The sequence below is a fragment of the Phocoena sinus genome, chromosome 5, assembly GCF_008692025.1.
Source record: "Phocoena sinus isolate mPhoSin1 chromosome 5, mPhoSin1.pri, whole genome shotgun sequence".
Classification (NCBI taxonomy): Eukaryota; Metazoa; Chordata; class Mammalia; order Artiodactyla; family Phocoenidae; genus Phocoena; species Phocoena sinus.
In genome coordinates, this window is record NC_045767.1 from 137595537 (window position 1) to 137619896 (window position 24360).

The window sequence follows — 24360 nt, forward strand, 5'->3', positions numbered from 1 at the left end:
GGTAAATGAAACACAATAAACCCACACACTAGATTAGGGATTGATTCACTACAGTCTGTGGGTGAGGGATAGCCCACAGCCTGTTTTGTGTGGTCCCTGAGCTACCAATGGCTTCCACAATTTTAAATGGTTGAAAAAAATATCCAAATAATAATAATACTACTATGACACTTGAAAATTACAAAAAATGTAAATTTCAGGGTGTGTAATACAGTTTTATTGGAACATAGTCACCACCATTTGTTTATATACTGTTTTGACTGCTTTCGTATCACAATGGGGTTGAGCACTTGCTAGTTGACATTGTGTGGCCCTCAAAGCCTGAAATACCGTCTGCCCTTGACCAAGTTTGCTGATCACTGGGTTACATTATTGTATCACAGTTAAAGTGACACTGTTTAAGAATATTTAAGTGTAAGAGAAATGTTTGCAATGTAACATTTAGTGAAACAATTATGATAAACTATATATATAAGGTGATTCCAAATAGTTTATTTCCCTTGTGTAATTTTTGCCTCTTTTCCCTGCTGGAAATGTAAACTCTATGAAAGCAAAAAATCCCACAGAACAACAAACAACTGAAAACCTTGCATGTATGTCTATATGCTTTAGGCCTAGAATAGTGCTTGAGACATAGTAGATGTTCAATAAACAAATAAGGGCTAGAAGGCTGATGAATTATGTGATTGTATAACGCATGCATATAAAAATAGTCATAGCAGGGCTTCCTTGGTGGCACAGTGGTTGAGAGTCCGCCTGCCGATGCTGGGGAAGCGGGTTCGTGCCCTGGTCCGGGAGGGTCCTGCATGCCACGGAGTGGCTGGGCCCGTGAGCCATGGCTGCTGAGCCTGTGCGTCCGGAGCCTGTGCTCCACAGCAGGAGAGGCCCACGTACCACCAAAAAAAAAAAAAAAAAAAAAAAAAAAAAATAGTCATAGCAAAACCTTTCCAGGATATGCATATATGTTAGGCACCAGGCTGAGAACTTTAAACGTATGATCCTGTTTAACAAAGTTTGTTTTGGAAGGTACAGTATTGCCCACACTTTACAGAGGATGAAAGTGAGGTTTGAAAAGGTTATATAACTTGTCCAATGTTACAAAGCTAAGAAGTAGTAGGATCAGAATTCAAAAGGTCTGTTGGGTTCTAGAGTCTGAACTCTAACCGAAAGCTCTACTCCTTAAATTTCTAAAAACAATTTACTTTTTCATGTGTGAAAGAAAGGGATGGGAAAATACCAGATGTAAATATACGAATAACAGAACCGGTTACTAGGGTAGGAGATTGTAGATGATTGCTGTTTTCTAGGCTAGACATTTTTTTATGTTTGTTTATTTGTTTTTTGTATTGAAGTAGAGTGGATTACAATATTTTATTAGCTTCAGGTACAACATAGTGATTCAATATTTCTGTAGTTTTACATTCCATTTAAAGTTATTAAAAATCACAGATATATTTTCCTGTACTGTATATCTTTGTTGTTTATTTGTTTTATACACAGTAGTTTGTGACTCTTAATCCTATAGCCTGTATCTCACCCCTCCCCACTTCCCTCTCCCCACTGGTAACCACTAGTTTTTTTTACCTGTATCTGTGAATCTGTTTCTGTTCTGTTATATACATTGGTTTGTTTTATATTTTTAGATTCCACATATAAGTGATGTAACATAGAATATTTGTCTTTCTCTGTCTGCCTTATTTCACTAAGCATCATACTCTCTAGGTCCATCCATGTTGTTGCAAATGGCAAAATTTCCTTCTTTTTTATGGCTGAGTAATATTCCATTGTGTACATATACCACATCTTCTTTATCCATTCATCTGTTGATGAACACATAGATTGCTTCCATATCTTGGCTATTGTAAATAGTGCTACAATGAACATTGGGGTGCATGTATCTTTTAGAATTAGTGTTTTTGTTTTCTTTGGAATATACCCAGAAGTGGAGTTGCTGGGTCATATAGTAGCTCTGTTTTTAGCTTCTTAAGGAAACTCCGTACTGTTCTCCATAGTGGCTGCACTGATTTACAGTCCCACCAACTGTGGAGGAGGGTTCCCTTTTCTCTACAGCCTCACCAACATTTGTTATTTGTAGTCTTTTTGATGTTGGCCATTCTGACAGGTGTGAGTTGATATCTCACTGTGGTTTGATTTGCATTTCTCTGAAAATTAGCAAGGTTGAGCATCATTTCATGACCTGTTGGCTGTGTGTAAGTCTTCTTTTGAAAAATGTCTATTCAGGCCTTCTGCCCATTTTTTAAGCGATCTTTGGTTTTTTTTTGATATTGAGTTGTATGAGCTATTTTTATATGTTGGATATTTACCCCTTGTCAAACATATAATTGGCAAGTATTTTCTTCCATGTAGTAGGTTGTCTTTCCATTTACTTTATGGTTTCCTTTGCTGTGTAAAATCTTTTAAGTTTAATTAGGTCCCATTTGTTTATTTTTGCTTTTATTTCTTTTGCCTTAGAAGACAGATTTAAAAAATATTGCTACAATTTATGTCAAAGAGTGTTCTGCCTTTGTCCTCTTCTAGGAGTTTTATGGTTTCAGGTCTTACATTTAGGTCTTTAATGCATTTTGAGTTTATTTTTGTACATGATGTAAGGAAATGTCTAATCTCATTCTTTTACATGTAGCTGTCTAGTTTTCCCAGCACCAGTTATTGAAGAGACTGTCTTTTCTCCATTGTATTTTCTTGCCTCCTTTGCTGTAGATTAATTGACCAAAGGTGTGTGGGTTTATTTCAGGGCTCTCTATTCTGTTCGCATTGATATATGTGTCTGTTTTTGTGCCAGTACCATGCTGTTTTGATCACTGTAGCTTTGCAGTATTGTCTGAAGTCAGGGGGTGTGATTCCTTCAGCTCCCTTCTTTTTTTCTCAGGATTGCTTTGGCAATTTGGGGTCTTTTGTGGTTTCATATAAATTTTAGGATTATTTGTTCTAGTTCGGTGAAAAGTGTCATGGGTATTTTGATAGAGATTGCATTAACTCTGTAGATGACTTTGGGTAGTATGGCCATTTTAACAATATTAATTCTTCCAATCCAAGAGCATGGGATATCTTTCCATTTCTTTGTATAATTTCCAAATTCCTTCATCAATGTTTTATAGTTTTCAGCAAATAGGTCTTTTACCTCCTTTGTTAAGTTTATTCCTAGATATTTTATTCTTTTTTATATGATTGTAAATGTGATTGTTTCCTTAATTTCTCTTTCTGAGAGTTCATTTTCAGTGTATAGAAAAGCAACAGATATCTGTATATTAATCTTATATCCTGAAACTTTACTGAATTCATTTATTAGTTCCAATAGTTTTTTTGGTGGAGACTTTAGTGTTTCCTATATATATTATCATGTCATCTTTTAGCTATACATTTTAATGTTATATTTCCTAAAATGAGTAGATTTACTCTTAATTACTTTTAAAATATGAAACAAATGTTTCTAAAGGGAAGGAAAAACATCACAGAAGTTAACTGTTTCAACTGTTTATGTGCATAATTTCCTCATTTCTCTGAGGGCCTTGTGTACTGAGGAAACTGGTGCTTTGTCTGTCTTGTGTATTGATTTGTGTTGTTGAATTTCAGTGTTTTTCAACTCCCTTTGAATACTTCCCAGCCCTGAGAATGCAAAGTGCTAGCTGTGTATCAGTTTGTTCCAAAGACACTGAGTGATAGAGCCTCTTGGTGTTGATATTTAGAAGTCTGAAGTGCCCATATCTTTGAAAGCTGTGTTGTGTCTCTTACATGTATTTCGTTACACTGGTTTATGTGTGTCTCCCACTACATGATGGCCTGTTTTTACCTAGAATTTATTATTATTATTTTTTAAATTGGCATAGTATTTGGAGCATATACATTTAACATTATATTTATCTAATACCTAAGAAGATAATTGGGTCCCAGCAGCCCCAAATCATTTAGTACAGTAAAAGGAAGTAAAAAGGAGAGAGATAACAATTAAGTTCTTTATATATGGTTCATGTTTCTTTGTCTATTTTTCTTTCAATTGTACATCAGTGACTGTGACCTATTTTCCACAATCTAAACGACTTGCTACTGGCCCTGGCCTAAATTGCAAGGCTAAAAGGAGAAAGATTTTTCTTTTGAACAAAACTGGAATGTAGGTGATTAGAATGAGTAAGTGAATGTTATTAATATTATTAAGGTCATTGTAACACCACATTCAGGAGTGGTTAGAGGAGTGACTGTCCTTGCATTAAAGACCAGAGATTAGAGCTCTACATGAAGGCAAATAAGCAAGGTGGGAAAATAAAAGTCTTTAACAAAAAACAGTTACAGATTGAGAACCTCTCAGGTCATTTGAAAGAGCTTTAAAAATCCCTGCGATGTGTCTTGACATTCCAGCCATAGTTTCAGAGGATTCGAATGCCCAGGCCTGTTAAGAATGTTAAATGGGATTTTTCAGACCTTTGTGACTTAGTCATTTTTCTTTTTTTCCCCAAGAGATCATTCTGATTTTTAAGTTACAAGCAAAGCTGCTCTTCATCATCTTTCAGTGACTTTATTTGACAGACATGGGAGCTTGAGAGGGATGCTTTGGCTTTAAGCTTACAGTGTCATTTAATGTACAGTTGACCAATGAAATTTCTAAACTATCAAGAATGAGACAAAAACATTCGAGTGACAGACTTTTTTGGAAAAAATATTCTATGCACAGGAAGTTGAATAAATGACATTTGCTTAAATACACTTTGTGAGGTTTTATGTGAATAAATGACCCATTACCAGAAGTGCTGTTGTTTCTATCAGAAAAACAAACAAAAAAAAACCCCTCTTGCTTCCTTTTTCTTTCTTTGGAGATTATAGTGACTGGTGCGAAACATACAATTTCACTTTTAAATTTGCAGCTTCTAAAAATTCTTTTTCTTCCTGACATCATAATATGGCCTCAGAAAATCACACGGTTGTTATTACAAATAGAGAGCCACTCCACTCAGACACTGAATAGATAATTATAAATGTCTGGATTCTTTCTTTTTTCATGGTGACTGCTTTTAGATGTGGAATAAAACCACATTAACCAGAGCACGTAGTTATTGGTGGTTAGTGGCCTGTTCCTGCCACATCTATAAAGTATCTGTTTAAAAAAATCTTTTCTTTCCTTGTCTAACAATAACTTTCCATCTTATAAGACTGCTATCAGGAAGCATCACTGAGGTATAAAAATAGTAAATATTCAGAAGGGAAAGTGATCATAAATGTCATCTAATCAAACTCTCACATGTGACAGATGAGAGTGTGAAGCTGTGAAAGACTGAATGACATCCAAGAGTACACACTGAGTCAGTGACATTCTAAAAGTGTTTTTTTTTTTGTGTTTTTGGATTCTATAGATGGCCGCCCATGTCCTTTCATTCTCTGGGACTCATCCTTGTCTCCAACGAGTAATGAGACCCACTCTTCTGTTAAGCTCACCTGGGGAACTTATCAGCAGTTGCTGAAACAGAAGTGCTGGCAGAATGGCCGCGTACCCAAACCTGAATGGGGCTGTACTGAAATACATCACCACGAATGGTCCAAGATGGCTCTCTTTGATTTCTTGTTACAGGTAAGTTCAATCAAGTAAGTGGTTATCTGAGACTGACGCAGAGTTACAGAAGTCTGCCACTAAGGAATTTCCTGTACCTTGGGGTTTTATGAAGCCAGAGTTTAAGTTCTATAAAGCTGTATTTGGCAAGCCCGGTGTTCTATAAGGTTGTATTTGGCAAGCCTGGTACCACATCACGAGATGCTATATCTTTTGGGGAAATATTCAGAAATGTCCCTTGGCCCTCATATTAATTTCTGAATAAGTAATTCTTCAGTATTTTACTCATGGAATAGTCATACCCATCATAGATACAATTTACTGAGATAACCCATCAACAGCTCTTCAAGGTAGAGAATCTTACCCCACTTGGGAGGTAAGTAAACCAAAGTTTTTTGAGGTTAAGTAACTCACCCAAGTTCTCACAACTACTAAAATCTGGGACTTGGAATCCTGGGATCTGTTGACAGTAAAAGTGCCTTTTTATCTATTATTCCATACTGTTTCAATGGTCACTTGGCCACATACCTTACAGCCACCATTTCCCCTGTTTTTTTTTTCCAGTAATTCTTTGCAAATATGTCATTAAGATTAGACATTGGAGAATAATAAATATTGGCCATCTATATAACTGAGTGACTTGATGTTTTATAGGTTTTTTAATAACTCTTACCTCCTTGTGATGAAGATCTCATGACTCTCCCTACCCCCTCATTCCAATTACTGCCTTCCCCTTCTTCCACCTTAGAAAAACTGGTTTTCTGTTTTTGTATTGTTAATTAGTATATTTGTGGCAATTTAGGACTGCCTTTCTACAAAAACATGGGAAGAAAACCAGTTTAGTGAAGGTTGAGATTTAGGAACTTTGAGAAGAAGAGATGATCTCTGGTGTCTGTGCCTCAGAGCCACCATTGAGAACTGAGCCGAGAGCAGGCCACTTGGTTTGGCAAGGAGTCACCAAATACTGATGAAAAGGGCAGCTGTGAGACTCAGGCTGGGCTCTGTATATGTATAGCCTCATTATTCCATTTAATTAGCACACTATCTCTCTGAGGTAAGTGTCCTCTTCCATTGCACAGGTAGGGAGACTAAGGCATAAAGAAGTTCCTGTCAAGAACTGTGAAGGGTCTGAGGTCTTACCCTGCTTGCAAGTTAACAAGTTAGCCAGCCATAGATGCTATAGCAGAAGACAAGAGCCTCCCGGGTCAGCGACAAATGACTTCATCACTCACGTTCCTCTGCCCTCAGGTCCCACTGGGGCGATGTGAAGTCACCCCACTGAACGCTACACCCAGTGAGGTTTTGTACCTTATGAGGAAACCTCCAGTCTTATAAGAGGCTGCTGACACAACGGTCCAGCATTTGCCCCAGAAGGAGACATTATCGTTATTATCCTGGTCAGGAGACAAATCTGACTTCCACCCCAGAGGGAGGCACTCTTTGTATCTTCCAAGACTGTTTGCTATACTGACATCCTTGAAGAGATAGTGCAGAAGAAAACTTGATATAAGATGTGCAGAAATGCCATGGAGAGCTGTTTCTCAAGAGTTACCTCTCTTGTTTGCTGTTACTTAGCTAGTAAGTTCCCAAATAGAGATTTTAGCAGGTTTGGCTAACTGTATTTTTCATATTTTTAACTATTATTACATAACAACTACCAAGTTTTTCTTAGTTTAATGGAAGATGTTGGTATGATAACATGTAGCAGCAATACAGTGGAGAATGGAAGAAGATAGCTAGGGTGAAGTAGGTAAGGGTATTCGCTATGGGGAGTGGTCAGCATAGATGTTGAAGGTCCTGAGGTTGATGACCATGGTAGGGCATGGGGGATGGAGAGGAGATTCATGGACCTTGTGGTGAAGTCTACGAGAAGGGATAGACCTTGAGGTTTGCAGCTGATGAACGGAAGAGCTAACCTATAATGATTAGATGGCAAACCCTGTTAGAAGTTGTCTCTGGTGACATTTGTTTTAATTTTGGAACCTTCAACTAAATCTCAACCTACCATCTGTCTTTATCATTCTCCTTTCTGTTAAGGGAAGCTCCAACTATCATTCAACCAATGAAGATATATTTGTGCGACATCTGCTGTGCCTTAAACCATAGAAAACCACCGCAGGGGCAGCGAAGTAGTATGAGATGGTTATCCCAATGCTGTGCGCCAAGTTTCATTTTTAAAACGTTACTTAGGTAGGAAATTATACTGTATAAAACAAAAAGATAGATCCATGTAAGGATGGCTGGCCGAAAATAATATAAGTTCTTGCTGTTATGCAGTCAAAAGAAGAAGAACCTTTTGCCATAAAATAGTGAAGGAGAAAGTTCGAGTGGGATCGTAGGCTGGGAATGATAAAGAGGTTGGGAAACCATGAGAAAAAGAACATGGATTGGCAACGTTCCTATGATACTTAGTGCACCCTAAATACAGGCATACTTCGGAGAGATTTCGGGTTTGGTGTCAGACCACTACAACAAAGCCAATGTCACACTAAAGTGAATCACACAAATGTTTAGGTCTCCCAGTGCATATAAAAATTATGTTTATAGTATATTATGGTATATTATAATCTCGTAAGGCTGCAATAGAGGGAGGAGTCTTTCTCATCCCCCATAATTCATGAGGATGAGACCTTTGCAAGACTTTAACCTGGAACCGTCCAAGGTAAGACACCAATATTGGAGTTCCCAGTTTTGGCTCTGGTTAAAGCACTGAATGTAGAAGTCAGAAGTTAGTCTGACTGTTAAGAGTTCATTTGGTCACTATTTACAAAAGTAGATCAAACTATATATACAAGGGTGGCATCTGTGAGAATGGATTTACATTTTTGACTCATCCAGCATTTATTTGTCCCAAAGTCACAGACAAAGGCTATTTTTCTCTAGATGTTGCAGTGTTTCACAATTCTACAAGTAATGTGCGAGAGTGTCTGCTTCCTTCTCTCTTACCAACTTTGGGAAGTGGAAAACTAATAAATGTTTTTGCTGATTTTATGGAGGATGATGGGGTCTTGTATATATTTCCGGGTCCTTCATTACAAGTGAGGTTGAGGATAACATATTTTCATACATTGATTATTTGTGTTTTTTTCCTGTGAATTGCTTGTTCAAATCATTGATGTTTTTATTGCATTCCATAACTTTTTTCTTATTGATTTATAAAAACATTTTTATGTGATGAAAGTTAGCTATTATCCAACCCTAAACGTCTCGAATAATTTTTCTTACTTTGTTGTTTTTCTTTTGACTTTTTAAAAAATTTATCTATTTTTGGCCGCATTGGGTCTTCATTGCTGCGCATGGGCTTTCTCTCTAGTTGCGGAGAGCGGGGGCTACTCTACGTTGCAGTGCGTGGGATTCTCATTGCAGTGGCTTCTCTTGTTGCAGAGCATGGGCTCTAGGTGCACGGGATTCAGTAGTTGTGGCATGCAGGCTCAGTAGTCGTGGCTCGTGGGCTCTAGAGCGCAGGCCCAGTAGTTACGGCACATGGGCTTGGTTGCTCCGCGGCATGTGGGATCTTCCCGGACCAGGGCTCAAACCCGTGTCCCCTGCATTGGCAGGTGGATTCTTAACTACTGCGCCACCAGGGAAGTCCTCTTTTGACTTTTCTAATAGATTTTACTCCAGAGAAATTTTACATTTTTTGTAAGATCTTATTTTATTTATTTTTTGCTTCTTATATTTAGCATCATACAATGTTTATAGAGAGATGTTTATTGAAAATGTTTACTGAGCAAATAAATGAATAAATGAACAAGCTTAGGCCATTTTTCATGAGTACCATAATAAATGGTTATTTTTTATACAATAATGCTTCTCATCAATTACACTGAAATTTTTATTTTAAAGTCAAATATATGCCTTATTTAAATGGTGTTTGGGAATATGTTGGATTATACTGGGTGGATTTTGTGAGCAGTCTTAGGAAAGTTATGCCTGAAGCAAACTGAAATCACTTGCTCTGATGCTACGGCAAGGGCAAGGGAATACAGAACACAGTTGTTAATTTTCTGTACACAACATTCTTTCTGTTTCACTCAGTTAAAAAATCTACATTCCCAAAGGCTATGGCATTTTACTGGGTCTGTTAACTATGACAGAGGCACAAGTAACCTTTTATTCTTGAAGCGTGGGTATCTGAACTGAGTGGATAAAAATTCTCCCCCATTAGGATGACAAAGGGTAGTATTCTAGAGAGCATTTGAGTTTCCAAGATTTGGTCAAATTCCTTTCAAAAGATTAAATAAAATAACAGAAGAAGATTTAGGAGGTATAAAACTTGCTTTTTGACCTCAGATATAGTCTGTTTAACAGTTAGAAACTGAGATTCTGGAACCAGTCTGCTAAGTTTGAATTCCAATTGCCAATAACTAATTTCTGAACATTGAGAAGCTACTTAACCTCTCTTTGCCTTGGTTTCCTCATCTGAACTTAATGCGACAGATACCACATTAGTGCTTTTGGACCCTTTAACATTATATGAAAGACCATGTTTGGCTTCATAGGTGTTGTATTTAAATAATTTGCTTCACAACCATTTGTTCTATTTTTCCTATGAGCATATGTTAGTACTTTTCATTTTACTTTATAAACAAAACTAGGAATTATAAGCATACAGGATACTGCTTACAGGGTTCGATTAAATTCAACCAACTTGGACTGAGGGATTTCTGTGTTCTAGTAGATAATTCCCACCCAATCTGTGGGCCTCAGGTATCATTTCAGATCTTGTGTCTTGGCTCTCAAATCTGACACAATGTCATCTCCAGGCCTGGGAACTATTGTTATCTCATTTCTCAGTGTGATTCTTTCCCAGAAAAGATGACCCCTTGGTTGACTCACACACCCAGCTCCATCTAGGAAGTTGGTAAAGCCTTCTCCTGCAGAAATTGACCCGTTAGATCATCCCTCCTACTAAGAAGTTAGGCCAACTCAAAACCTCGTGGAGATTAGGAAACCAGCACTATTTCAAAAGGCGAATAGTTTCACGTTTTATGGCCCTTACATGGAATGTACTTCTGCTGCTAAAAGTTCTCTACAAGAACATGACAGGATGGAGAAAGTAAGCACAAAGGCCCTGACCTTTGTCAGTCTGTCTTTTGGCTTCGACATCTTTTCTCCGGTGGAGAGCTTTTAAAGACCACATTCTCTCACTCCACAGAATTTAAGCTATTTATTTGATTTTTCAAGGATGCAACTTTGAAGATAAAGAGCTGCCACACCAACCCTAGTCCGTGACAGAGGTGTAGCTTACTGGCAACCTGGCCTCTACAGCAGGAAGGTATTTCTCTGGATCCTGGCCCACTTCCTGTTAAGGGTTCTCTGTGTCTCAAAGCATCTCCTTCCTGTGAAGAAGCACAGAGTTGCTCAGACGTCTGCTTCCAACTTCAAAGCCTTTAGAATTTTATGTATCCTTTCCACCTACTGTCTAGCATTTATTCTCAGAGCTTTCTGGCATGGATTATGCTAAAGCCTCATTTGTGTAAAATGTGGGCGGGTTGACATAAGTCTTTGCTCTTGTATCTGTCGGAATCAAAGGAGAAATGTCTGGTCAAATACATTATATTCATAAACCTCATTGCCAAGTGACAACCAACTGAGCATTTCTGGGTCAATTCTAATGTAATTGTTAATCAAAGCACAGTCTATTTTCCTTAATTACAGGTCATCTTTGCTTATTTCAACCCTTGCCATGGAATTTTTAGGCTGTGCTGAAATTGATTAGTGCCTGGTCAGTACACATCAATCCTAAATCTTGTTGTATCCATCGCTGGGCTGGAGAGATCAGGGATTAGAGGAAGCCTGTGTAATTCCATAAATAATCTTTTGATACTCAAAGATTGTTTAATGCACTGTTTGAGCTAGCTTTTGGGATTGGCTTTGCCACTGATCCTATGCCATGGAAACACAGACAGTTTGAAACCATCCTTGACTCTGCTGTTTTCCGGGAAAACAGGAGGTCTAAGTGTTGAATCTAGATAAATCTACCAGGAGGTAAATAAGGAAACCGTGGAAAAAACAACCCAACAGTATTGCCATAGCAACAATGAGAGGACAAGCAACTATTTATCTGGCTCAATATATATATGTTTTGTATGTAATTATTTTTTAAAGATTCAAGGTTTGTTTTGCCCAAGGAAGTAGACTCAGAGAGATTTAAGGGAGAGCTGGTCCATAAGGATTCTATTAGTGACAGGCTCTTTCCAACCATATTCAAAATGTTTATGGACACAGATAACTAAGAGATAAACAGGACTTTTCACATTTGTTACTGATTATGGTCACATTGAATGGGACTGTTTGGGGTGATGGCTTTTCTGTGGCCCTTTCAGGGGAGTCTGTGAGGTCACAAAACTCAGAGTTTTTGCTTTTTTCTTTTTTTTACAATATTTACAAAATTTGCAATCATGGGTGAATCTGTTGGTGCCTTGGGATGAATCGAAGCTGGCACCAGACTCTACCAAGAGTTGTTCTCCTTTTGTGGCCAATGGACTCATGTGAAAAGACCCATGGAATGAAGGCCTGATGCACTTAAGAAAATCCTTGATGGAGCAATAAAAACTGTTAATGTTCTTAAGTCTCCACCTGTAAGTGTACATCTTTTTAATATTTTGGGTGAGCAAGTGGAAAGTGTATATAAAGCACTTCTATTGCTTCCCACTGTGCAGTGGTTGTCTTGAGGAAAACCACTTATACAATTGTTTGAATCAGGAGCTCGACTCATTGCTGTTTTTTCCTTTAACACCATTTTAACTTGCAAGAACAATTCCATTTCTCTTATTATTTTTTTAGAGATACAGCAATTTCTTGTAAAAATATGTTATGTTAACATGTCATGGGTGTATCAGTGTTATTTTTAAATGAGTTAATATGTAACTATTCAAGTTTTTTCAGTTTTAATTTTGATATGATAAATAACCCACATAAAGGAGGATTTTGGGGGGCTTCAATACCTTTAAGAGTGCCAAAAGGTTCTGAAATAAAAAAGTTTGAGAACTATGGCTCTAGGGTAATTTTTCTGAAATAAACTCACTTTTGCCTGTATAGTCTCTGGTAACTTCAGCGTTATGACGTTTCTGTAATTCTAAGATTCTTTGATTTTGATTTTAACACTCTGAGCTTTTTACAAGATACTGGATCAGGAAAACGTGGAGGTCTGCCCTGATTAGAGAGAGGTCTCTTAGTAGTTAGCTATCTGCATTAGACAGATTTCAGTAGGAACTGGCGTTCATTCCTTCATTTTTTCCAACAGACATTTATTGAGTATTTGCATTGTGCAAATCGTGGTGTTGGTTGGTGTGGAGGATACACAGTGAATCATACTTAGAGGCATTCGATTGGAATCTCTGTGAAAGCAAGAATCTTGTCTTCTCCATGTTGGGAGGCAGTGTGGAAAAGGCGGAAGTTGGTAGAAATCCACATCATTCTCTAGCTGTGTCTCGTTGGGCAGGTTACTTAGCCTCTCTGAGCCTTTTCTTTATTTGTAATGTGATACCTAACCTTTTGGTTTATTTTGATAATTAGTAACTGCATGATATAAAATGCTTTTGCAGTATCCTGGGATTTCATATCTAAGCTACATAAACGGCTTTACTTTATAGCTATTTGCCAGCCCAGGGAGCATAGAAACAAATACATTTTCAAACAGGAAATTCTATACATGTGTGTAAAACTAATCTTTGTTTTTAAAGTCTAATTTAGTAAAGCAGAATTTGTTTATTTATTTTCTCTTTTTTTTCCCTTCTAGTTTTATTGAGGTATAATTGACAAATACAATGCATATACTTAAAGTGTACAATGGGGTGATTTGAGTTACATATATGTTGTGAAATCTTTACTGCAGTCAAGCTAATTAAGACCTCCGTCACCTCACAAAGTTACCGTGTGTGTGTGTGTGTGTGTGTGTGTGTGTGTGGTGAGAATGTGTAAGATCTACTCTGTTAGCAAATTTCAAGTGTACAATACAGTATTATTAAATATAGTCTGATCCTCAGAACGTATTCATCTTCTAACTGAAAGTTTGTTCTCTTTGACCAGCATCTTCCATCTTCCCGACTCCCCAGCTCCTGGCAATCTCCATTCTACTCTCAAGCATCATTTATTTTTAAAGAACCAGAAAAGAATCAGTCTATCTTTCTTATAAAGAGAGCTGATTTCCATAAAAAATAAGTTTCAATAACTTTGGGGTATTTTTAATTAGGTTGTGTTAATCGTTGTTAAAGAAAAACTATTCCATGGTGCTTGTTAACGATGGTAAGTCAGCCTTTGTTCAGGATCATCGAAATAGGTGTAGGGATCACTGCAGTGGGATTTTACAGTGGGGAGAGAGATGGGGCTGAACCCAGAATACAGCAGTGCAGGTGGGAACGTATAGCTGGGGGGGGACAGAGTCGGGGTCATGGGGTGAAAAATGGCTAAGAGCAAACATCTGGGGGAAGGGGAGTTCCAGGTAAAGTGACCTAACCAGATTCTTGCTAAAGACAGGTGCTCAGACATCACCTTTGGGATGGTGGAAGCTGAGGACGCAGGTTAGGTATTAAGCGTGATCAGGTAGCTGTAAGGGTGAGGGCTCCTGGTTAAACTGACTTTGCAGGGTTCTTGCTAAAACTTGATTTTATAAGGAAGGGCGTGAAAAGCCTCGGAGCAAGTCCAGGAGCCTGACTTTGGTCAAACACAGAATCTTTGTCAGCAAAATCAGCATTGTGTTTTACTACAGTCATTTAGTTTATCTTTACTCATTTTTGTCACTATCCTTATAATAAAATACTACATAATAGAGGAAAATAAAACAGAAATTCCATAAGAATGCTAAAAATGAATACACGTCAAGTCACGCAAGGGGAAAGCTTTGAATGAACTGTTCCCTGAGATGTAAAATTATTGGCAACCCTGTTTAATGTTAAATCATTAAAATGCTGTTTCATTCCATTGAAAGTATTTTTAAGAAAGTGTACTTATATTAAGGTTATTTTATTGCTGTTTTAAATATTTGCTTCATGTAAATCCATTCTATAAATCAGAATTCCATAAAATATTTACTGTTTTTCTTAGTCAAGTGCTCTTTGTAAATCTTTACAGGAAGGTGGGTGTGCCTTTGACAGGCTTTTTTTTTTTTTTTTAAACATCTTTATTGGGGTATAATTGCTTTACAATGGTGTGTTAGTTTCTGCTTTATAACAAAATGAATCAGCTATACATATACATATGTTCCCATATGTCTTCCCTCTTGCGTCTCCCTCCCTCCTACTCTCCCCATCCCGCCCCTCCAGGCTGTCACAAAGCACCGAGCTAATATCCCTGTGCCTTGCGGCTGCTTCCCCCTAGCTATCTACCTTACTACGTTTGTTAAACACTCTCTCGCCCTGTCAAAACTCACCCTTCCCCCTCCCCATATCCTCAAGTCCGTTCTCCAGTAGGTCTGCGTCTTTATTCCTGACAGGCTATTTTCACGCAGCTCTGCTTGTGCAAATTACGGAACGTGAATTTTCTTTCTCTAAAAATAGATTGTCACTTGCCTGGTGACAAGTGACTCTTTCCAGAGTCTTTCTGTGGCAGAATGATGTTTGACTTCTGGTATTTATTCAGAGGTACATGAATTCAAATACTGCATCTGTAGAACTAGATCCAAATGTATTGTAGCATTAAAAAGTTTTACTTATATATAAAAAAACACTGTTACTCTTTACTTATGATTCAGTAATGGGACAGAAACTGGAGAGTCTGCATGGAATTGGTATACACTGATAGTTATTTTTAAGTGTGGAATTCTGGAGGATAGGCGGTGTAGAGCCATGACTGCTGTTTACAGAGGCCGAGGCACAGGGGAACCGATGCCCATAGTTAGATATATGTACCGCAAACGATTTTTACTTTTCTCATCGTTCACCAGCTACTCTGCTGGTCACATTTGCATGCATACTCATCTAACAGGCTAGCTGCTGCCATGGTAGCACAGAAGAAAAATGAAACCTATTATTTCATGAGATGAGAGTTCCCTAGCTCTACAGGTGCAGACTGGTGAGAAGGATGCTTTTACTTTTGCTTTGTTGAGCTCCCAAGGTATGGGCCTAGGTCTGTGATCACAAGTACCATAGGGGCCGGGGTGCTTGTCTGAGGTCGCCCTTCTCTGTGATCTAGTAGAGATCCACACACCACTAGACCACAGGGATCCAAATCTGGTTCCACTGATAACATGGCAACAGTGCGTTGATTGACATCAAGACAAATCCAAGTACGAGGATTTTCCAACGTGAGTTATTAGCTGGCAAATAAGTAAGTCCATATGCTTGTGTTTCTCTTCCTAGGGTGGGGCTGACAATTCTCACTGTTTTTTTGCCTTTTTGAGATAAAATATGTACTGAAAGTTTTCTCTCCGTGCATTTTCTAAAAACAAATGAGGTGTCAAGTGAGACCACTGGAATTCAAAGGAATCTTCCAGAAAACTGCAAATGACAATACTATTGTTATTTCTGTCACATGTGCGTGTTGTTTTTCAAATGCCTCTTGCATGCAGGGTGTTCCATGGACTCCCCGTGGGCTGTGAGACTCCGTGGTCCACAGTTAGTGAAACTGAACCACGTAAAGACGCCAGTCAGAAGCAAACGAGGAGGACAGGCAGCCCTGTTCTTTGTTCCCTGCCCATCTTTCCCACTCCATCCACTGGATGCTGTTCTAAAAAGACCCACGTCTTACTCTGCCGGAATCATTTTGTTTATTTGAGTCTTCCCAAAGAAGACAATGTTTTGGAGGAGCTTTGTAAATAGCCAAATGCAAAGTGGATGCTCTCGGGAGAATTCTGTCAATGGTACACGTAGGTCAAGTGCCTGCTCTGTACCAAGCGTTGGATGAGTTACTACAGTGAATTGTTCAATTCCACTCATTACATGTTTTATTGTGTAATTTCAACTTTCTTTATAAAACGCAGTTTTCTTTGTAAAGGGGCAGTTTTAATGTTTTAAATTTTATTTACATTTTTACATTTTCTTTATTTTTTATTTGAAGTATAGTTGATTTGCAATGACTCAGGTGTACAGCAAAGTGATTCAGTATTTTTTTTTCACATCTTTATTGGAGTGTAATTGCTTTACAATGGTGTATTAGTTTCTGCTTTACAACAAAGTGAATCAGTTATACATATACATCTGTTCCCATATCTCTTCCCTCTTGCGTCTCCCTCCCTCCCACCCTCCCTATCCCACCCCTCTAGGTGGTCACAAAGCACCGAGCTGATCTCCCTGTGCTATGCGGCTGCTTCCCACTAGCTATCTATTTTACTTTTGGTAGTGTGTATATGTCCATGCCACTCTCTCACTTTGTCACAGCTTACCCTTCCCCCTCCCCATATCCTCAAGTCCATTCTCTAGTAGGGGTGTGTCTTTAATCCTGTCTTACCCCTAGGTTCTTCAGTTTTACATATATATGTTCTTTTTCAGGTTCTTTTCCCATTTAGGTTATTACAAAATATTGAGTATAGATCCTGGTGCTCTACAATAGGTTCTTGTTGTTTATCTATTTTATACATACTATACATAATAACATAATATATTTTAATCCCAAATTCCCAATGTATCCCTCCCTTCCTTTCCCCTTTGGTAACCATAAGATTGTCCTCTGTGTCTGTGAGTCTGTTTCTGTTTTGTAAATAAGTTCATTTGTATCGTTGTTTTAGATTCCACATATAAGTGATATCATATGATATTTGTTTTTCTCTGTCTTACTTCGCTTAATACGATAATCTCTATTTTATCATCTTTTAACAAAGCAACAGGCCACATGGAATATGGGGCCCGGGGAGAGAAAAGGCAAAACCACTAGGTTTTTCATGGCAGACCACTTGAGAAGCATTGGTCTAACGTACCCTCAGGTTCTCTAAAGATGCCTTTGGATTTGCTACCTTCACGCCTTTGCGTGTTTTTTAGCTAATACTGCCTGTCTTTTAAAACCCAACTATAATATCCACTCCTTTATGAATTTTCCCTGAACTCTTGCGCTGAAGTTCTTTGCGTTTCTGCTGAAACCTGTGACCAGTACTTAGTGAAGTGGGGTCAGTTAACATTCTGCACAAACGTACTCACGTCTCTGCAGCACCGTGTTGGAGGATGCCCCTGAGAAACACAGGGCGATGGACCTCTGGGTTGGAAGCCTGACTTTTGTCATGTGTCAGCTGAGGGACCTTGAGTCAGTTCTCATTCATCAAATGGGACTCTTGTTAGCACTTAGCTCTTGGGGTTACTATGAGGATCGAATAAGCCACGTAAGGAATTAAGTGGACAATTCCTGGCACACACCAAACACTCAGTAAATGACTGCTATTATGTTTTTCATTATTCGTATTACCAGCATGTTTAGAATATTTTTATTTCCTTTGTTCAGGCAATAAAATTAATCATTTAATTGTTTTGCTTTGAGGAAAAAGAGATAAGAAGAAACTCCCACAGATCCCCTTTTTGAAGACACAGGTAGAAAGGGTGGGGTGCAGAAGTGTGGAGAGTGATTGGATTTCTGCAGGTTTCTACTGGGCCTTAGAGAGCTAGTCAGGGCAGCTGAGACATCCTGGTCTGGGCTCTGTGCACATAACTTGAGTCGCTCTTATGATACTTTTTCTTACAGACAAAACTCACACTACCAAAAGGAAAATGGGGTTAAAAAAAGAAACTTGAGAAGAAGGCAAGATATCTAAAAATATCCCCAACAACAAAATATCTGGCAGGAACACCTGAATTTTCTGAGTATAATTTTAGTTAGGTAAACATTGAAAAGATAGATTTTCCTAAAAGAGGAAAGAGTCATTTTATAGAAACTCATCGTTGGCAGGAATCTTCACGTTCGGAAGATCAATTTTGCAAAAGATTTTCCTTGTTTTAAAGAGTAAGAAGATGCGAATTTGAACAAGTTGCAATAACGGTGATCAACACCTAACTGCTTAGCTGACAAGATTTACCCTCAAGCAGTCTTCTCTGTAGGACTATTACCTAAGAACATAGACATGTAGATGGTAACTATGGGGTCTGATCATACAACACTTAAATGAAATGATTGTTTTAATGTGTGGACTAAACAAGTACATATATCAAAACCATAATTATGGATATATAGATGTCTAGGATGTGCTTTATTGGGCCTGAAAAAGTGGGTAAACTCTGCTCAGTGTAAGTGGAAATATATTCAATATATAACTAAATTAAATGCCAAGCAAAACGGTGTTGAATTTAAGGGAGTGGATTATGGTTTTGTGGTCAAATTATTTTGGGTATATTGAATGTCAATTTGAAAGGGAGACTATAAACAGAATTCTGGGAAGGGCTAGGAACAAGATTTAAGAGCTGCTTAAGCCCTTGCTAGACAAGGTTATTAATACAAAGACATAATTTACTATAGTTGGATGCTAAGAAAAACAAAGTAAAACTCAGAGTGTTTAAAGCCTTGCAATCTGATTCTCTATCTGTAGGTGTACACGCACACACACCACACACACTCAACGTGTGTTAACATACCCACCGGGTACATGCATAGATCTGAAAAAAAGGAACGATAGACATTTTTGGAAGAGAAGTTAACCTGAACGCACACACCCCGTTTCAATAACAAGGTCTGTGAGACTTGAGAGCACAACAGTCTGACAGGGAAGTGGTGAAATCATCACAGACTGTTGAGTGATTCAAAACGAGATCAGACAAAACACTTTAAAAGTGCACTGTTCGAAACAGTCCAGTGTTAGAAGATAGTAAAAAGGTGCCCTAAGTCGGTCTGTCCCACTTTTAACTTTTAATGCTTTCTTTTAGCTTAAAAATAGAAAAGTATAATATTTGCAGAAGTTCTAAAAGTTAGGCCTGAACATTAACGTGCTTGTTATTTAGCAATAGCATGTATGATACTCGTGTCCTTGTTGTAGAAACAACAGAAATATTGCTATATGTCTTGGTCCTTTCCCGCTACTAGAAATCAAAAAGGAAGAAAGAGCTTAGGGTTCAGAGCACCATTTAAGACCTGGCTGGTAGATCTGTCGTTAAAATTTAAGTTCTAAACACACATATCCAACACAACACGCCTTGATTTTGTAGCCAAAATGAAAGAGGATTAAGTTTTCCCCCCTGTATATAATGTCATTATAATCGGATAAAAACATATGAAGATGATGGGAAAAGGATTCTTTGAGAATTATTAGCTAATGTATATAAAAAAGAGACATTGGCAATATAATTTTATAGACAAGCCCTCAAAAATAGTCAGCCCACTCTCAAAAATCCTCTCGAGTCCAATAAGCAAATTTTAAAACCCCACCCCCAAAGGGGGGACATCGGGTGAGAAGCATTCTCTAGAAGAGTTAATTTTACCTTCTCCCTGACCCCCCAATGGTAACTCAAAAACTGGTGAGCATATACAATCTCTCTGTATCATTTGGTTTCTCTTATAGTCAAAGGCAGTCAGGGTGCTACATAAAATAAATCAAATTGAGAAGAAAAGGCTCAGTACATTTTTCTAATCGTTTCCAACTTATGCTTTTTTTCATTTAACCTGCAGTCCTGTGGTTGGGCATTCTTGCCCACCTTTGAGAAAGTTTGAACCAGCCCCGGGAACTCACCATGCCCTGGAGTCAGCCGATGTGACGTTTTTGGATAAACCACTGGTTAGGTTCATGACCCTATGGATCGGCTGCCTGGAGCCAGTTCTGCCAGAGCCCTCCCTGATCTGTAGACTGTTTCTCGACCAGCACTGTACCCTCCGAACTGTCCAAGTGCTTGTGGTTCATGGGCCGCCCCATCCCATGTAACTGCTTTTATATAAACCTCATAGAAAATTGGCCTATGCTAACTTCTCTTATAATTCCTGCTTCCCAAAGTGTGCTATTTGATACCAAGTCTACTTACCTGCAGAAAACAGAGAGGAGGGTCCTTTGTCCAGTTCTCAAAGTTTGCTGTGGTAGTGAGACAAGATTAAACCACTTCATTTTCCTCAGGAAGTAGTGCTGGTGGAGGGGTGCTGGCCATGGGTGACATTTGCCTTGGTGCCTGGCCCACTGCTAGAGGGTAGAAGATGTTACATAAACATCTGTTGCATGAATGAATGAAGAGTTGTTTCAAAGTAGGCTCAATTTTGGTACTACTCTTTCTGCATCCGTTCCTTAGCAAGTGGCCACAGCCCCACAGGATCTGCAAAAACCCAGGAAGAAGAGAAAGGATGGGAGTTTAGTGACAAAAGAATAAAAATGACACTCTGTGTTGAGCCATCTTTTGAATTTTGAGCGTATGTACAATCTTCGACTAGCCTTAAACTATTCAACGTGACGTATTGGGGGAAAATCGTGGCATTTTGAAGACAAACACAACTGTGTCTGAATCTTAAATTTGCTACTTACTAATATTTAAGTAGCAGAGCAGATTATTTAAACTCTCTGAGGCTCAGTTTTCCTTCACTGAAATGGAGAAATTACCTTTTGCCTTGGAAGCTTTTTCTGAGGTAAATCACTTCATATCATGTGTGTGTTGTGTCTCAACAATAGTAATGACAGTTTTCTTTTTTTTTTTTGAGTATCTTCTAGATGCCTGGGTCAGGGCTGGTGTGTATCCAGACACTTTCATTAATCTTCCCACTAAATGCGCAAGGTGAATAGTTTCATTCCCATTATGCAGATAATTAAACTGACAGTCAGTAACGTAAAGGAATCTATACAAGGTCGCGGAGCTGAAAAGTGTGAGAGAAGAGACTTGAGTTTAAATTTATCTAACTCCGAGCCTGGGCTTTTCTTTAACCTGACTAATAAATATTATTTCTTCCCTTGCCCCAAAGAAATGGAAGTAACCCAATTCTCCCTTTCTTAGTTAATCTGTTTGCCCTCTTCTAGAAGGTAGGAGCCCTATTACCCACAATAAACACCAGTAGGCCCAACTGTTCTGCTCACTCTGCTTACTTATTTAAAATCTAACTCTGGGCTCCATACATAGAGTGTTCTTGGCTATCATTACTGGATCGCGCATCTTTTCAATAGGTTTCTTCTCTGTTATTTCGCGTTAGACACTGCAATGCTGAAATCCAGAGAGGTTAGGGGATGCAGTAAACTTTTAGAGCCTCTGAGATCACTCAGGTTTTCTGGATGTGTCGAAGTACAATGGTTTCTATCTTCTGTCCCGAGTAGCATCAGAGCAGAGATTCTTCTGGCCACGCATCGGTGTATGATGTCAGTGGGAACTCTGAATATTAAGGGTGGAGATGCTTAGCTTGGATGACCTGCCTTTGGAGCTGTTAGCAGATCTGGCAATGCTTAGACCCATCGCTGAGTGAGAAGGATATGAACCTTGGACTTTAAGTGTTGCCTTTAATTAAATGAGCCTGGCCCCAATTAGATTCTGGCAAGTCAGCTATTTAGAAAGCGCTCATTCTTTGGAAATCTTCTGACTTTCCCAAGTTTTGTTTTTACTCAGCATCTCAGAATTGTTTTTGTTTTCCCTTTTAAGATTTATAATCGCTTGGATATAAACTGCTGTGGGTTCCGACCTCGGAAGGAAGATGCCTGTGTACAGAGTGGACGGAGGCCGAAGTGTGACAACCAGGATGCTGTGGCTCTAGCCCACATTGTCCAGCGAAAGCAGGACCCAAGGCACTTGGTCTTTATAGACAACAAGGGTTTCTTTGACAGAAGCGAAGATAACTTGAACTTCAAACTGTTAGAAGGCATCAAAGAGTAAGTTTCTTGAGGTAGTAACATCTGCAGGACATTACATTTCTCTTGAATAAGTAGTAAGGTCTGGAGAAGACCCACATCCTGTGTCTGATAATTTAGCCCTTAAAGAGAATCTGGGAATGGAAGCCCAGAGAAGGGAACCAAACCCAAGGGGAACAGAATAAGGGTGCCGCCAGGTTTTACCATCACTGACCCGTGCAACCTACAAAGGTCCTACTGAGTTTCACCTCCATCACGTGGCTTGACCCTCACTGTGAAAATCCATGTGGGTGGGGTTGGAGTCACGTGGAGGTCTGTGGAATAGGAAGCAGCACAGCAGGGGTGAGCAGGTGACAGGGGCTCCATTACCAGGGCACAGGACCGGAGAACTAACAGACGAGCTGATATTGACAAGGCAGGATGTCCAAAGGCAGAATAAACTCAGTGACTTTGATCAGCGCATGGGAAGTCAGAGCCAGTCGGCTGAGTAGGACATGGTAGCCAAAGACAATGGCTGTTTAATTCAAGTAGGAGGGTTTCGGAGCATTTGAAAATCCTTCCATAGACATAGATTATGGGGAAAAGTATCTTGAGCTTACACTCAAGAAGTATTTGGAAATATAGGAAACTAAGACACTCCATAGTGGCAGGAACCTCACTGCAGAGTCTGAGCTATTCGCCCCCAACCATGGAGGTTGAGGCTACATTTCAGTGCTTCCCCCCAAAAAGCACACTTCATAGTCTTTGTCCCTTAGTGAGAAATCAGGGTCACTAAGAAACTGGGGTGTGTGTCTGAACTTGAAGACAGAAGGGTGCTTCAGTGAAACAGTCAACCGGCCTTTTGTGAAACTGAGTGACTGCTGGGGACACAAGAGCGAGCCTAAAAGAAGCCAGGTCTTCCAAGTCCAAGTCCAGTAATTTTTCTGCAGTGACTCTTGGTGTTTCTGCTGTTCCTATTTCTCTTGTTAATAAAACTCTGAAGCATATTTCAACAATTCTTCCTAGCTCCATGAATTAGGTAATGTGGATTTTATGGTCTTTTGACACTAGAGACAATGAGAGTTTCAGGAGCCTCACTTTCTTGAGTTTTATGGTCTTTTGACACTAGAGAAAATGAGAGTTTCAGGAGCCCCACTTTCTTGAGTTTTATGGTCTTTTGACACTAGAGACAATGAGAGTTTCAGGAGCCCCACTTTCTTGAGTTTTATGGTCTTTTGACACTAGAGACAATGAGAGTTTCAGGAGCCCCACTTTCTTGAGTTTTATGGTCTTTTGACACTAGAGAAAATGAGAGTTTCAGGAGCCCCACTTTCTTGAGTTTTATGGTCTTTTGACACTAGAGACAATGAGAGTTTCAGGAGCCCCACTTTCTTGAGTTTTTGTTGTGTCTTTCCCTGTTAATATTCATTCTTCACATCTCTTTGTGGACTGAAGGTAGAATATGTGGATTCTCTAAGATTCTCTCTTCTAAGTGTCTAAGTTCAGGAAATTTTATGTGTAGGCAAATTTACATACTAGAGACATCACTCACTGAGTTGGTATTATGGGGTCTTCTTTAAATCCCTGCATTTCCTCTTAGAATTAAGTGTGTGCCTGGAGAATCCATCTATCCTATACCTTCATAAAAATATGAATAACGTTTTATTTATGCTTTCAAAGAGGATTTAACCTTAAATGCATTATGAGGAGTAATGAGTTTAAAGTTAAATCTTCTTTGAATATGTAATTTACCCATTCAACAGCAAAAATGAAAACTTTGCTAAGCCAGATTTATGCATAGAATATTTCTATTAATCAGTGTAATGCAAAGTCAGGTAATTTTTTTGATTTTCCTTTATGAAAAGGATTAGTCGCTAAAGAGATCCATGGTTTTAGCAGTTTCATCTCGTACATTCCGCCACAGCTAAATTAGTTCAAGGGCCATAGAATTTATAAATCGTGGATTATTAGCACTTCATAGAGCAAAAATTCTTACTTAATTAGTACTATGGTCACTAACTTATATAGGACATGTCTTCGGGAAGCTCCGAGCATCTGATTAGCATCCTTTAAGCACGTCCACCTCTGTGGCCTTTGGTCTCTCTGCAGCATCAGAAATGCTGGAGCATGTGGGTTGCTGTATTCACGCTCCCTCAGTGCTATCCCCAGCTTG

The 24360-nt window shown here is 38.8% G+C and overlaps 1 protein-coding gene across 2 annotated transcripts in view; it reads left to right on the top strand.

The window, feature by feature from the left end:
* The window catches only part of GASK1B (golgi associated kinase 1B), a 46131-nt gene that overhangs the window by 16965 nt on the left and 4806 nt on the right, over window positions 1-24360 (top strand). For both annotated transcript variants that reach the window (XM_032632399.1, XM_032632398.1), the window contains exons 3-4: window positions 5361-5575; window positions 22003-22229. In XM_032632399.1, the coding sequence (XP_032488290.1) occupies window positions 5361-5575; window positions 22003-22229 (442 nt within the window). The remainder of the gene's footprint in view (window positions 1-5360; window positions 5576-22002; window positions 22230-24360) is intronic.